The sequence below is a fragment of the Cavia porcellus genome, unplaced genomic scaffold (assembly GCF_034190915.1).
Source record: "Cavia porcellus strain 051 isolate PalLab524CR breed Dunkin Hartley unplaced genomic scaffold, mCavPor4.1 scaffold_3, whole genome shotgun sequence".
NCBI classification, from domain to species: Eukaryota; Metazoa; Chordata; class Mammalia; order Rodentia; family Caviidae; genus Cavia; species Cavia porcellus.
In genome coordinates this window covers 92,398,627-92,412,221 of record NW_026947486.1, presented here as the reverse complement: position 1 = coordinate 92,412,221, position 13,595 = coordinate 92,398,627, and the positions used below count along the sequence as shown (strand labels likewise).

Sequence of the window (13,595 nt, the reverse complement as noted above, 5' to 3'; positions counted from 1 at the left end):
ATGCTGCTACTCCCCAGCTGTGTGGTCTTAGTCAGACCTCAGTTTTATCATCTGTAAAATGGGGAGAGCCCATTTTTCTATGCCCTTTTTTGGAGAGACTGGGTTTTGGATCCATATGACTGGTATGTATCTTATTTTTGATTAAAACAGTCACCTTGAGCAAGGTGGTTAATCTCTTGAGGTCTCAGTTACCTCACTTGTAAAGCAGGAAGAATACAAGTATTTTCTCATGGATTTTGAGGATAAAATGGGAAAATGTGTGTAAAGCTTTCTGCATAGTGGTATACACCAAAGGGTACCGGTAGTAACAATGATAGTGATGACGACCACAACATCCTTAATTTTATTGGTAGTAGCTGTCTGTGTGGTAAGAGGTAAGAGAGCAGATGACATAGCAAACCAAAGGCCTGCTTCAGGGTGCTACAGGCCCTCAGGGAGGGTGGGTCAGGGCTAGACCCTACGGATGCAAGCTTTGGTGTTGTTAATTGTCACAGGTCATCTTCACACTCAGCAAACTGAGCCTTGTGGCCCCAGGGTGGTTCCCAGCCTGATGTCTTTGCCCGGTACCCTGCCCCCAGAGCCTTGCTCTCCCTATCCCTACTGTATTCTGTTGAGGCAAAAGTGCTGGCTCCAACTTTTCTGGACCATGGAGCGCGTTTGACAAGTTCCCCAGCATGTGGCTCCTCTGTCCCCTCCACAAGGTTACACACCATTTTGTGTACAGGCTGGAGGCGCAAGTGCATGCACTTGTGCCCAGGTGCATGTACACGCATCCACGCGCATGCTCACGCAGACATTCTCAAGCCCATGTGCTCCCCCCACTGAGCCCACAGGAGTCTCACATCCCTTCCCCCACTATAGCCTCTCTTCCTCCCCCACCACAAAAGCCACAGGTAACAACAGCCTCCAGCAACACAGACACAATGTAAAACCAGAGGCAGGCGACTTTGCAAGGCTGTTTTAAGTATCTAGCAGGATGTGAGCCCAGGTGGCTAACGGCCTGCCTGCCAGCCTGACTAAGGCTGAAGAAATCTCTTCTTACTCCAACGGTGGGCTCAGAGAATGAGGAGGGCATGGGGGACAGATTAAGTGATTCTACTTGCTGCTGGAGGCTAAGGAGTTAGACTGCCAGCCCATTTGGCCCTACCACCTCTCAACCAGGAGCTGTGTGGCCTGGGGCAGGGCTCTCCTCCTATCTGAAGCTCAGTTTTCCTGTCTATATAATGGAGAAACCAGACTACTCACATGGGGTTTGGGGCCATCCAGGCACACGGGAGGATTTAACAGTATTGTCTGTAGCTGTAATTTCAAAAGTTAAAGGGGCTCCTAGAATGATGGAGAAGTTTGGCACCCTGTGCACTTGCATAGGCTGTTCTTCAATCTCTGATAGAGCCACTTTCCCAGCTACCCCATAGCCAAGTTCCTGCACCTAAATGCTCCATGCTGTCACTTGTCATGGAGTGGACTCAGGGTTTGGGAGTGTGGGCTCATATGTGGGTATGTGTTCCTGGTTGGTGTCCAGCTGCAGGGCCACTCTGCCTGTGACTGGTCTGTTCTCTCCAGTCCAGCCATCCTTGCTTCCCCTCCCTCTACAGGTAGAGTGGGCAACTTGGAAGGGGCTTTAGCCTCAGGGATTGGAGACAGGAGGCCACTTTAGGACTGGGAGCCAGCAGGGGTGGTCAGAGATGGCCTAAAGGGCTGGAAGACTCAAGAGTCCTGAGCCAGTGAGTGGGAAGCACTCTGGAGCTCTCCAAGCAGGTGGTGACAGGGAAGGGCTCTCCTTGGGTCATGGAGCTCCTGGGAGGAGGGCACTGCCCTTTTGGTCTTTTATTTGTGCAAAGGGACAGCAGCTGTATGGCAAGCTGTGCTCACAAGAGGAAGGGACTGCTTTTGGCTCTGCTATTCCTGGCCTGGGGTTGGCAGTCCAGGGTGAGGCATACAGATCCTGGGGGAGGGGATGTGCTGCTTGGGGCCTGTTTGGAGGAAGCTGAGGGTAATGGTTTCCAGTGATAGGCCGCCAAGGACTCTTAGGGCATGCATGGTTCAGGCAGAGGGGAGCTGAGTGAGTCTTACATCCAGGTGGAGGGTCAGTAGGAAATCGGAAGCCTCTAGCTACTCTAGCTGAGAGTAGCAAGAGTAGAAGCTACCAGAACAGAGGCCAAGGAGGCTGTGTGTGGAGCTCCAGCAGACAAGGGCTCTGTGTGCTTCTGGAGCCAGCTGAACTCCTCCAACAACTGGCGTCGCAGCAGCTCTGGGCCCACCTTCTCTCGGATGACCTGGTAGTATTGATTTAGGTACTGGAGCTGCAAAGGGAAGAAGGTTTGAACTGAGTCTTAGGGGATGAGGGCTTTGTGTCAGTCTCTCCTGTAAAGTGTTCCAGCTGCCCACCTCAGTCTCAGGGACCCAGTGAGTGTCAGGCCTCAGGTATTCTCTGGGCTTTCCGGAAGCAGTTCACTGTAGTGGCTGATTAATGTTGTGGTGATGGTCAGAAAAAGTAGGGTGGGTGGATTTCAGGCTCTTGAATCAGAGTAAACAGGGCTGGCAGCCCCATTTTACAAAAGGGGAGACTGAGGCTGAGAGGAAAAGGAAGGGACTGCTTAGTTCTAGGCCTTATAGCGACAATGCTCAACGGCCTAGTCTCACACTTCCCAAGGATTCATTGTTTCACGTTCGGGGATTGGGCTGTCTGGACATTTCTAAAAGTTTTTGGAACTCTGACAGTCTGGGGAGGTACAACCTGGTGTGTATCTACAGTGCTGCCAGTGTAGACCCTCCTGGGTGTGGCAAGGGCAGAGGGCTTTGGCATAGGGACAGTAGAGGCAGGATAGGCCTAGGTCGGGGAGAAGGCTGTCATCACAAGCTCAAGTGTAGGCAATGCTGAGTGGCACTTACCTGCTCAGGGGACAGTAGGCTGACATCAATAAGGTTCCGGTCATAGGGCACGAAAGACACGACTTCGAAGGTCAGGTAACTCCCTGGGTACTGAGATCCCACAGGGAAAGTGAGAGGGGGGAGGAAGAGGAGCTCAGTGAAAGGGAGGAAGGGAGCACTTTGCCAAGAAGCCACAGCTACAAGGAACTTGTCTACCCCAGACATGCTACCCAGGCCTGAGCCTTCCAGGGTCCCTTCCCTCGGTCAATCCCCTTGTCTACCACTTGACATCTAGCTTGGAGCTCCCTTCTTGTGCCTGCCATTCTGACTTAGGTCTGTGCTTCTCAGAGTGTGCACACCAATAGCACTTGGAAGCTCATTAAGTATGTAGAGTCTGGGGATTTAGCTCAGCGACATAAGTGCCTGCCTTGCAAGTATGTGGTGGTGAGTTTGATCCCTGATATAAAAAAAAAAATTATTGGAGTCCAGCTGACCTCCCAGACCTACTGGAAGTACAGTCTCTAGGGTAGAGTTGGAAATCCACATTTAAATAGCATAAAAGGAAGTTCTTAGGTTTTTTTATTCATTTATCTTTTGCAGTACTGGGGACTGAACCCAGGGCTTTCACACTAAGTACTGAGCACATCCCAAGCACCTTCTAAATACTTAATTGATTATTTATTGATTTTTGTTTTTGAGACAAAGGTCTTGCTTGTAGTTGAGGCTGGCCTTGAACTCACTAGATAGCCCAGGCTGGCTTTGAATTTGCAGTGATCCTCTTGCCTCAACCTCCTGAGTGCTGGGATTACAAGTGTGTGCTCCCATGCCCTGCTGATTTTATTTATGATACTGGGAACTAAGCCCCGGTCCTTAGCACTCAGCTACATCCCCAGCCCACCTTTTGTTTTGAATTAGAAATCTTGCTAAGTCACTAAGTTGCCCGGGCTGGGCTTGAATTTGTCATCTTCTTGTCTCAGCTTCCCAACTAGCTGGAGCTATGTATCTATTTCCTGACTCCTCTCTCTAATAGAGACAAGTAAAATGAAGGGGGAAAATCCCATAATTTTCATCTCCCATAGAGTCTTGTATGTATGTGCTTAGGAAATTCAAACTACACAAAGATAAGCAATGAAAATGGAAAGTCCTTGCTGCCCAGTTTCCTTCCTGAAAGCAGTTTAGGCATATGTAGGGTATATATCTGCATGTGGATATATATTTTTTAAATTCACACAAAATGGATATTACCATAATCATTTCTCTGTACCTTTCTCCTTCCCTTACTTAATAGTAAATCCGGGATTGTGCTCCCTATTAGTTAACACAAAAAGATCATCATCATCACCACCATCATCACCATCACCATCATCATCACCACCATCATCATCATTTTGGTGCTGGGGATCAAACCTTGAATTTTGTGCATGCCAGGCAAATGCTCTACACCCCTAGCCCTACTTCATTCTTTTCAAAACTGCGTAAGAGTCCACAAAGTGGAGATACACATGATTTATGTAACCAGTCATAGATTTTTATTTTTATGTTGTTTTCATTTTTTTACTATTATCATCAGTGTTACAAATCAATAGCACTGTGTAAGCATCTTGGTGAACTTTTCAGACTATCCAGAACATACATACCTCATGCAGGGACTGGTTACTGAGACAAAAGGCACAGGCATTTCAATAGACATTTTGATAGATTTTTAAAAACTTCTCCCAGAAAGTTTGTGCCAATTTATACTTTTCCTGACAATGTATGAGAAATGGCCATCTCACTACATACTTACCAGTACCTGATATCACCAAAGCCTTTAATTTTTGCCAATCTGATAGTGAAATACAGTATTCTGTTGGTATCTTGATTTATATTCCTTGAAAGATGAGGCCGAATGTTTTTTTCATGTGTGTGCACCATTTGTGTTGATTTTAGTGAATTGCCTCTTTGTAGACTTCATTCATTTTTTTGTCTTGCCTATTTTTTAAAATTAAAAATGTACTTTATTTATTTGCTTATTTATTTGCCTATTTTTTAAATTAAAAATTACATTTAGTTATTTGAGACAAGGTCTTACCATGTAGTTCAGACCATCCTTGAACTCACTATGGAGCCCAGTCTGGCTTCAAACTTGTGGTCCTCCTGCCCTAGCCTCCCAAGTGCTGGGTTTATAGACATGTATCTTGTTTTGCCTACTTAAAACCACATGTTAAAATTAACTTCACCCTCTTTTGTCATATTGGCTGTATTTATTAGAGATGTTTTGATTTTGTTTACGGTATCGTTTCCATATAGACACTCTACTAAATTAAGTCAGTTACCAATCTTTTCCTTCATAGTTTCTGGGTTTTTTATAAAAGAGTCCCTTTTCACCCTGATATTAAAGAAACTGTTATACGTTTTTTTTTCTAGATGTTTTATGGTTTCACTGTTCACCTTAAAACTTTGGTCAATATGAGATTTTATTTTGATGTAATGATTTTATTATTTGATTTACTTACTTCCCAAATGATTAGCCATTGCTTCTCCTAGCCTACTTACTGAATAATTACTCTACCTGTTTTGATACATCAGCTTTATTGGAAGCTAAATCCCCATATCATTTATGGGAATTAGAGGGTTTATTTCTGGACTAACTATTCTGTTCCATTGTTCTGTTTTGTCTCTGGTGTCATCCTGTCTTAGTTATGGTAGCTTGTGTTAAAATCTAATATTCCCACATTGCCTTTCTTTTTAAGAAGTTGCTTAGCTATCTAGCTATCTTTGCATGTTTATTTTTACAAATAAACTTTATTATCACTTGTGAAGTTCCAAAGTATCTGGTTAAAACTGAAATTGAGATTGTCTTGAATTTATAGATTAATTTAGGAAGAAATGACATCTTCATAATATCAAGGCTCCTTTCCAGAGAATACCACTTACTTAAATCTTTTTTATGTCCCTTAGCAGAGAGTTCCTCCATGTAAGTCTTTTAAAGTTTATATCTAGGTATTTCATCTTGTGGGTTGCTATAATAGCAAATCTTTATTTCTAACAGGCTCCCCTGGTGATTATTATGTGCACTGAGAACCAATGATTTAAGGCAGGGATATAGATGTACTTGCTTTGGAGTGAGGCCTGGCATTGACATTTAAAAAAAAAGCTTTCCAGATGATCCTAACCTGCAGTTTGAGAGGCTGGTTTATAGAATTCCTATGGCACTAAATAAAGTCATGCTCACATGCATTTTAAAACGTCCATTTCCTGTGGTCTCCCTCATCCCCTATGCAAATCCAAAGTGCCTGCTGGGCAAATGCTGTCCAAACTTCCAGCCCAACTCGCTTACACTTTACCTTGGTCTTTGCTTCCACTACAAGGAACACATCTTCAATACGGATTCCAAATTCTCCATCCTGGTAGTATCCAGGTTCTGGGAGACACAGAGATACTAACAGCTTTAACCAGAAGGTACCCATATGCAGGGGTTCTATACCAATCAACAAGTGGCTGAAGGACCAGGCTATCTAGCTGCTTTCTGGCTGTTGGCTCTGGCAGCCCCATAACTTGTTAGATGCTCACTGGGTAAACAGAGGTAATTGTCTAGCCTCTGATGACCCCCAGGCATGGCTCTTCTTCCCTTATATCATAGCAGGGGAGACTGAAGAGCCCACTGGACTTGTGGAGGCACTACCATTTTCCTGTTGCAACTGTCCTGTTACCCTAGCATTTGACTGGCAACTCAAGAGTCTGGATATACATCTTGAAATCAACTCCCAAGGATAAAAGGATATGGACAGAGGGAGATTGGAGTAAGGGACAAGCCTGTTAGGGCTAAGGGTAGGGATGGGGGCCAGGAAGTGAGGAGGTGAAGTGAAAGAGCCCAGGGCTGGCTCTGTCCTTGTGCCTGGAATATTCTCTGAAAGTAGGCACACCTATGACAGCAGTCCCCAGCTAGCCTGGCTCTGGGATGTGGTAGGGTGCTGGAAGAACTCAAGAGCCATACCGATGGAAGTGAACATGCCCTTGGCCATGCCAATGTTGTTGTACTGGAATCCTACAGGCCCTGAAAAGGAAGATATGGGTGCAGTGTCAACTCTCCTGACCTTACCAGCTTGGAAACAAGGAAGTTCTGGGGAAGACCAATTAACTGAGGGCCTCCGAGAATCTCTAGCACTACTTGTCCACTGCATCATTGTCTACCTGGAGCTGGCGCTGGGGTTTTATTTCTCTGGGGTCTATACCATCAGCCACTAGGCATTTATCCTTTCTCTGGTGCCCTTGTGTATGCCAACAGGCAACAGGCATTCTTCACTTACACTGTATCCCCTCCCACCAGCTGAGTGACCTTGGGTGAGTCATGGCATCTCAGTAATTTCCATCCCTGTGAAGTACTCTTTTTCAGCGGGGGAAGCGTTACACAGGACTCTAGGGCAGGGGCTATGATACTTACATTCATGCACACACAGGAAGTTGCCAATGCCATGGCCTGTTCCATGGCCGTAATTGAGCCCAACATCCCACAAGGCTTTGCGGGCAAATGCTTCCACCACACGCCCTGGAAGGGAAAAGAGATCACCCCTGGTCATTTGGCTGGATTCCAGATTGCTCACTTTGCTCCTTTCTATTCAACCACCAAGGTGGTATCAGAGGAGAGAGGCTCCTGAGAGGCAGGTAAGTAAGTGATAGCACAGTGACATTGGGTTGGGATGGAGAGCAGTTCATGGATGAAGCCAAGCCAGACCTTCATTATCTGCAACACATTGTACACTGTACCCATTACTTGGACTAATGACCCTACTACAATTTCTCTCTGGATCAAGGCTTAACATTATGAGACCTACTTCCTCCAGGATTCTTCCCATGACTGTTGCAACCCAAACTGATCTCCTCCATCCCTGAACAACAACAATGTATTAGGAGGCAGGAGATCTGAGTTCAAGATCCCATTCTCCCAGTAACTCTCTGTGTGACCATACACAATCCTTTTCTTTCTCTGGACTAGATTTTCTCATCTCATAGGAAGGTGGGATGATGATATAATCCCTGCTTTATCAGCCTCCTGAGTGATGGTCTGAGTTTCATGACATCAGGGCCTGGGTTCTAGGTCTAGCCTGGTCTCTGATACCCACCTGATGTAGCAGCTGGAAAGATGAGCCTGGACATATCAATGTTTCCCATCAACACACGGGTATACGCCTCCTGATGGAGAGGAAGAAGTGATGTGGAGGAGTCAGGGAGCTCCTGGCTGCATGGCCTGAGAGCATGTGGGTGTGGCCACTCAGCCCTGGGTGTGTACGCAGGGTTTAGGGAGACATATTCTCATGCGCAGTCACCCAGGTTTTGGATGATGGCCACAGAAGGCTGAGGTTTATATTCCTAAAGCTGGGTGTTGGTTTATGTGGTTTTCTTTGGCTGATACACAGGGGTTATTCTAATGTACTTAGGGCATGCTTGGAGAAGGCGGTGCCTGTAGGTGGTTTCAAGCACACTTCCTGGGCTGGAATCTTGTGTTGGCCACTCCCCTTTTTTGAACTCTAAGACTTGGAGCCAATAACTTGCAGCCCTTTTTTGCCTCAGTTCCTTATCTGTAATGGGATGATAACTGTACCTAGATCCTAAGATGGTTAAGAGGGGGAGTACATCAATAATGAATATAATGTAGTAAGTAAATGCTAAAGTAAATATTAGTACTCTGATACTGTGCTTCTGATGATTTCTCTCTCTCTCTCTCTCTCTCTCTCTCTCTCTCTCTCTCTCTCTCTCTCAGTGTTGGCAATGGAAACCAGAACCCCATACATGCTACACAAGTGCTACCCCTGAGACATACACACACTCCCAGCCTATCCTGTAGCTTTGCCTAAAGCCTGAAACTTAGGTTGGGCCTGGTCGGTTGGCCGGCCAATCTCTCTCTGTTAGGGCTGAAGGTGGCCTCTTTTGGTCACCACCAGTGCCGATGCCGTCAGTCTTCACCACATATCCACACCAGCTTGTCACCGGCTGCCCAGCAGCCAGAAGGCAGTAGGTCCAGACAGCACTTCCCCTCTCCATTTCCAGAATGTCAGACTCACAGTGTGTTTGCTCAATACAGGAATGCAGCTCCCGGCTCCACCCTCAGAGGCCCCTTAGGCAAAGAGACAACACCCCAGCCTCTGCTCTAGCTGACCAGCTCTAGAGGCTTCCCAAATACCCCCAGGTCCTTTCCACACTGACACTTTGCTTGTGCCACGTTCCTCCATTTGAGATGCCCTTCTTCCTTTCTGCCAAGCACTAGGTCAGACACACAGTATGGAAGAAATATGTGGGCAATGATGCACCAAAATGGGGAGAGGAGAAGCTTGGGTTGGGGCCTCTTTGTTGCTCTGAAATCTCAGCAGAGGATCAGCACAGCACATTGAATTTCCTAAAACTAACTTGTTGGGCAAATGACTGAACCTCTCTGGGCCTCTGTTTTACTCTGTCAATTGAAAGGGCTCTTGGGGGGGGGGTGGCTACTTAGGGGCTTTCTTGGGAAGGTGGACAGGGAAATACTGGGCATGATGCTTACCTTTTGGAAGGCAGAGGGGGTACCCCAGTGGACTGTTCTGGTGATGTCTGTGGTTCCATCCCTGGGGAGAGGGGAAACTGACATGTCTGGCCCCGCTGAATGCCTGGAAGCTGGTAGAAGGCTGGGACCATGGCTTCCTGGATGTTTTCAACTAAGGCCCCAGCAACAGGGCTGGGATCAGGCCAGTAGGAGGCGAAAGGAAAGTAGTTATCCTCCTTAACATCACATCTTCAGCATCCATGCCTGAAAGGGCTCTGCAGAACCCCAAAGCTGAAAGTCACTATGCTCTCTGACAATCACAATTCCTCATACACATGTTTCCCTCAAAGTACCCCTTTGGCTATTTTGTAGCTCTGGTGTCTGTGAGTCAGGATGGCTCTAAAGGCAAAGTTCCTTCCAGGCTTTCTAGGAGGCAGGGATTACTTCCTTTTTTACAGAGAGGAGACTGAGTTTCCAAGGCATTACATTGTCACAACATTCCCTTGTTCACACAATTATTTACCATTTAGAGAATGCTTCTGCAGCTCCCTGGGCAGGATGGCAGAACAGGGCTCATCATCCTCATTTCGCAGATGAGGCAACTGAAGCCTTAAGCCTGGGAGACCTTGGACCTTGGTGAAGCCATTTGGGGTAAGCACTGACTCTTCACATTTCTTGTGAACATGGATCTGACCAAGGAATTTGCTCAGAGGCCCTGGAGGTGAAGCCAGAAACCATCAGGTCTGACCCCTAACCTCAAAGTGCAATGGGACGGCACTTGTGATCCCCTCCTGGGATAAGGTGGCGGGAGAAATAGTCTTAAGTTCCTGGGGACTCCTCTTTAGGAGTAGGTCGTGGGGCGTGGTGAACTTCTTCAGTAGAACAGAAGAGGAAGTGAGGTGATCATTTCCCGAGCCTCACCCTACTCTGAGCATGCCCCAAGCCAACAACGCCTCAACAACTTCACTTCCCCTTTGCACATCAGCCATCTCAAATACACACAGAATCGAACTGGTGACTAGCAAAGGCTGCCGAGCTGGCACCTGCCACACTGGCTCCCGACAGCTGCACTAAGAACATGCAAAGAGCTTCCGTGATGGCATCTTCGCTCCATCCACAGGAAAGCAGCTGGAAGCGATCTGAAACTGCTCTTTGCTCCTTCCTCAATTCAGCACACTGCATCCCTTGCTTCACTCTGAGCTTCCCACAGTCTACTTGCTTCCTAGATGAGAATGGAACATCTTTGGGGTCAAGTTGGCTAGATCAGCTCTGGGTGTGAAAGATTATAGTCTCACTCTTGGAAGGATTAGTGTTAGCCTAATCTGCAAGGCTGTCTTCTCTGGGTGTTCAGGTTGTGCACTGTACGAAGGAAATACATCTAAAGGGTTGCTTTTCTTATTTTCCTGACTCCCCCCTAACATGGTCACCTGAGCTGAACCACGGGGGGGGGGAGATAAGGGCTCAGGGGTATGCATGGTGCCGGCTGTGTGTGAGCTGTATGAGAATATGGGGCTGTGTGTCTGCATCCAGGCAAGGCTGTGCAATAATGTGTGGATTAAAAAATATTTTACTTAAGTCTTTTCCTTCTTCTCACAGAGGTGCTGCATGGTTACCCCCACCATCTGGGCTTCTGTGTACTTTACACTGTGCACTGACTTCCCAAGTTGAAAATGAGAAGGATGCTTAAGGCTTACTCAGTGCAGGTTTCTCAAGGTTCAGGTGGGCCCGGAAAGGGAAGCTTTGGCCACCTCTGGATGTGTGAACTGACAGCCAGGTGCATGGGGTGGGGAGTACATTACCAGTATTGTCCCCCAGAATCCACCAGGTACATCTCATCTGAGGACAGTTTGCGGTTCAGCTCCTTGGTCGGGCTGAGAAGGAGAGAGAACACTGAGAGGTGAGCAGCCTGACTGAGCACTGGGCTGGACGCGGTGGGAGTAGGGTCCCTGAGTGACAGCACAGGAAAGTCTGATGCTGGGCGCTGGACTTGCAGGCTCATTACTCTGGAGAAGTCATTATTTCCCAAAGAGTTGCTGCTGCTGCTGCTGCTGCTGCTACACCCAACACACTGCACATTATCCTACCCTTGGCCAAGCAAGGCCTTGGTCCCCAACGGAGGGAGGAAGGAAACAGCCCAGAACATGGGAGCTAGGAGAGTCATGGAGACCACCCAGCCTAGCATTTCCTAGTACACAAGGAGAAGCAGGCCTACAGAGGCAAAAGAGCTTGTACAAGGCCACGGAAGGAGGCAGGAAGGAGCTTAGCCTGGACCCAGATCCTTCATCCTGTGCTCTTTCTCTAACTTCCGCTGCCTCAACATCAGAAGGCCTCATGAAGCCAGGTCACAGGAAGGGAGGGGACCTTGAGCGTGGGGCTGGAGAGGCAGAGTGGGGAGCGCTGAGGATTAGCTACCCTGCTACTGTCTAGCTTTGCTGGGGAAAAGGGGCTGGAGCAAGGCAGCTGAATGCTTGAGAGATACCAGGAGACACCAGGGGAGGGAGTTCCGGGCTGTGCCAGGCCAACCGTTGGAGGGGCATCCACCTTCTTCATGCTTTGCCCGTGCTAGGCTGAGACATCTGGACAGTGCGACCCTTCCCATTTCATCAGGCAGGATGCCGTAGTTTGTTTACTAATACCTGGCTAGTCTACATCCTCGGCTATCATGACTGGTTCAGGTTGAGCAAACATCCCTTTCTCCACGACTGCTCACGAACTTTAAGAAATACCTTACATAAATAACTCACAGGAAGCCAAAGAAAAGCACTGAGTATCTTCCATGTCTCCCCTCTGTACCCCTTGGACCCAAGTGTTTACAAAGTCGCAGTGTCTTGGGGAAAAACTGCTCGGACTTTTTCATTTCAAGGAGGCTCCTTGAAATCAAGCTCCCCCCAGCCCCACCACTCACAGTGTCCAGGGCCTCAAACCTTAAATGTGGACTCAGGGCCCAGAGCATTTCCTCCCCTACTCCATCCCTTTGCACTCATTACAAGACTCCGCACAGAGCCCCGGAAAATTTATTCTTCTGAATTACCTGTAGTGGGCGAGGGCAGCATTCAGGCCACTAGCAGAGATGGTCTCAAAACTGGGTCCAGTAAAGAAGTCTTCTTCTCTGGAAAGTGCGAGGCAAGGGAAGGTTGGTGAATGTGCCCAGGGACTAGGCTGTGTCCCAATGTCTCACTAGACCACAGCTGCCTCTACTGCAGTCCATGTCCAATTGGCACCCAGCCCACCTTCTGGTTCCATCTCCCCAAGCCCTGTCCTGCCACTTACAGAGAACTAAATATCAGAGAAGGACAAACTTTATGCCTCCATCTCCATTTTACAAATGACAGTCGAAGAAAGCTAGCTCACTGTGTCTGAAATCTACCCTAATCCCAGATCAGTGTCATGCACTCAAACCTACAGTGTGAGGGTGCCTTGGAAGCCCTACTCCCTACTGGAAATTCTCAAGGGGCCAGGCATATCCTGGCCCGAGCCGGCTTCCCCAAGCATGGCAAACCTGGGTTTGAAGCAGACACTAGGGGGTGCTGTTGGGTTGTCCCGCTTTCAGTTTTAAACTGGGCTGGGAATTATTACCCAACACCTCCTTGCCAACTCCAAGATCACCCCAGAACATGTTGCTCTGACTTCCAAATGCAAGGAGGATCTCCTTTTCCCTACCTGGGAGAATAATGAACCCTCCCTTGCCCTGCCCCCCAGCCAGAAAGAGAGTCAATCCTTCACCCTCGTAACTGGTCCAAGAACTCTGCCCCTGAGAACTCATCCACTGTGCCTTTTGGGACATTCTTCTCCAGCCAGACCAAGTACCGGATCACAGCCACAGCGTCCCGCACCTGCGGGGGGTGGGGGTGGGAGTGGGGGGTCAGGACAAGTGCGCTAAGGTGTGGTCAGAGTGTCAGCCGCAGATCTCTGATGGCTGCTCTGGGATTTGGAGCTTTAAAAACAGGAGGATCTGACTGGCTGATCTGATATCAAAGGATTCTCAATGTTTATATCTGATCATAGTATGTGCGTGTTTTTAAAAGTATTCTCTTTAGAGATATTTCCTAAAGTGTTGACAGCAGAAATGATATGATACTTGGATTTTATTCTAAAATAAGCCAGCTGCACTGGAGGTCATGTGTAGGGTTTTTAGCGGGGTTATAGAGGAAACATGACTGGCCGTGAGTTGATGACTGTTGAATTTGAGCGATTGAGACACGGAGTGGGTCATTATGCTGGTTTCCCT

General features: G+C 47.8%; 1 protein-coding gene across 2 annotated transcripts in view; it reads right to left on the bottom strand.

Moving 5' to 3' along the window:
- Positions 1–320: 320 nt before the first annotated feature.
- The window catches only part of Xpnpep2 (X-prolyl aminopeptidase 2), a 29,310-nt gene continuing 16,035 nt past the window's right edge, over positions 321–13,595 (bottom strand). Inside the window, exons 12-21 of one of the 2 annotated variants that reach the window (XM_063246396.1) lie at positions 13,091–13,200; positions 12,399–12,476; positions 11,167–11,238; positions 9,389–9,449; positions 7,974–8,043; positions 7,295–7,399; positions 6,848–6,907; positions 6,198–6,274; positions 2,893–2,982; positions 321–2,303 (exon numbers count right to left, since the gene is read on the bottom strand). In XM_063246396.1, the coding sequence (XP_063102466.1) occupies positions 2,118–2,303; positions 2,893–2,982; positions 6,198–6,274; positions 6,848–6,907; positions 7,295–7,399; positions 7,974–8,043; positions 9,389–9,449; positions 11,167–11,238; positions 12,399–12,476; positions 13,091–13,200 (909 nt within the window). In that variant the 3' untranslated portion in view covers positions 321–2,117. The remainder of the gene's footprint in view (positions 2,304–2,892; positions 2,983–6,197; positions 6,275–6,847; positions 6,908–7,294; positions 7,400–7,973; positions 8,044–9,388; positions 9,450–11,166; positions 11,239–12,398; positions 12,477–13,090; positions 13,201–13,595) is intronic. The other variant, XM_063246397.1, reaches the window with a different exon arrangement.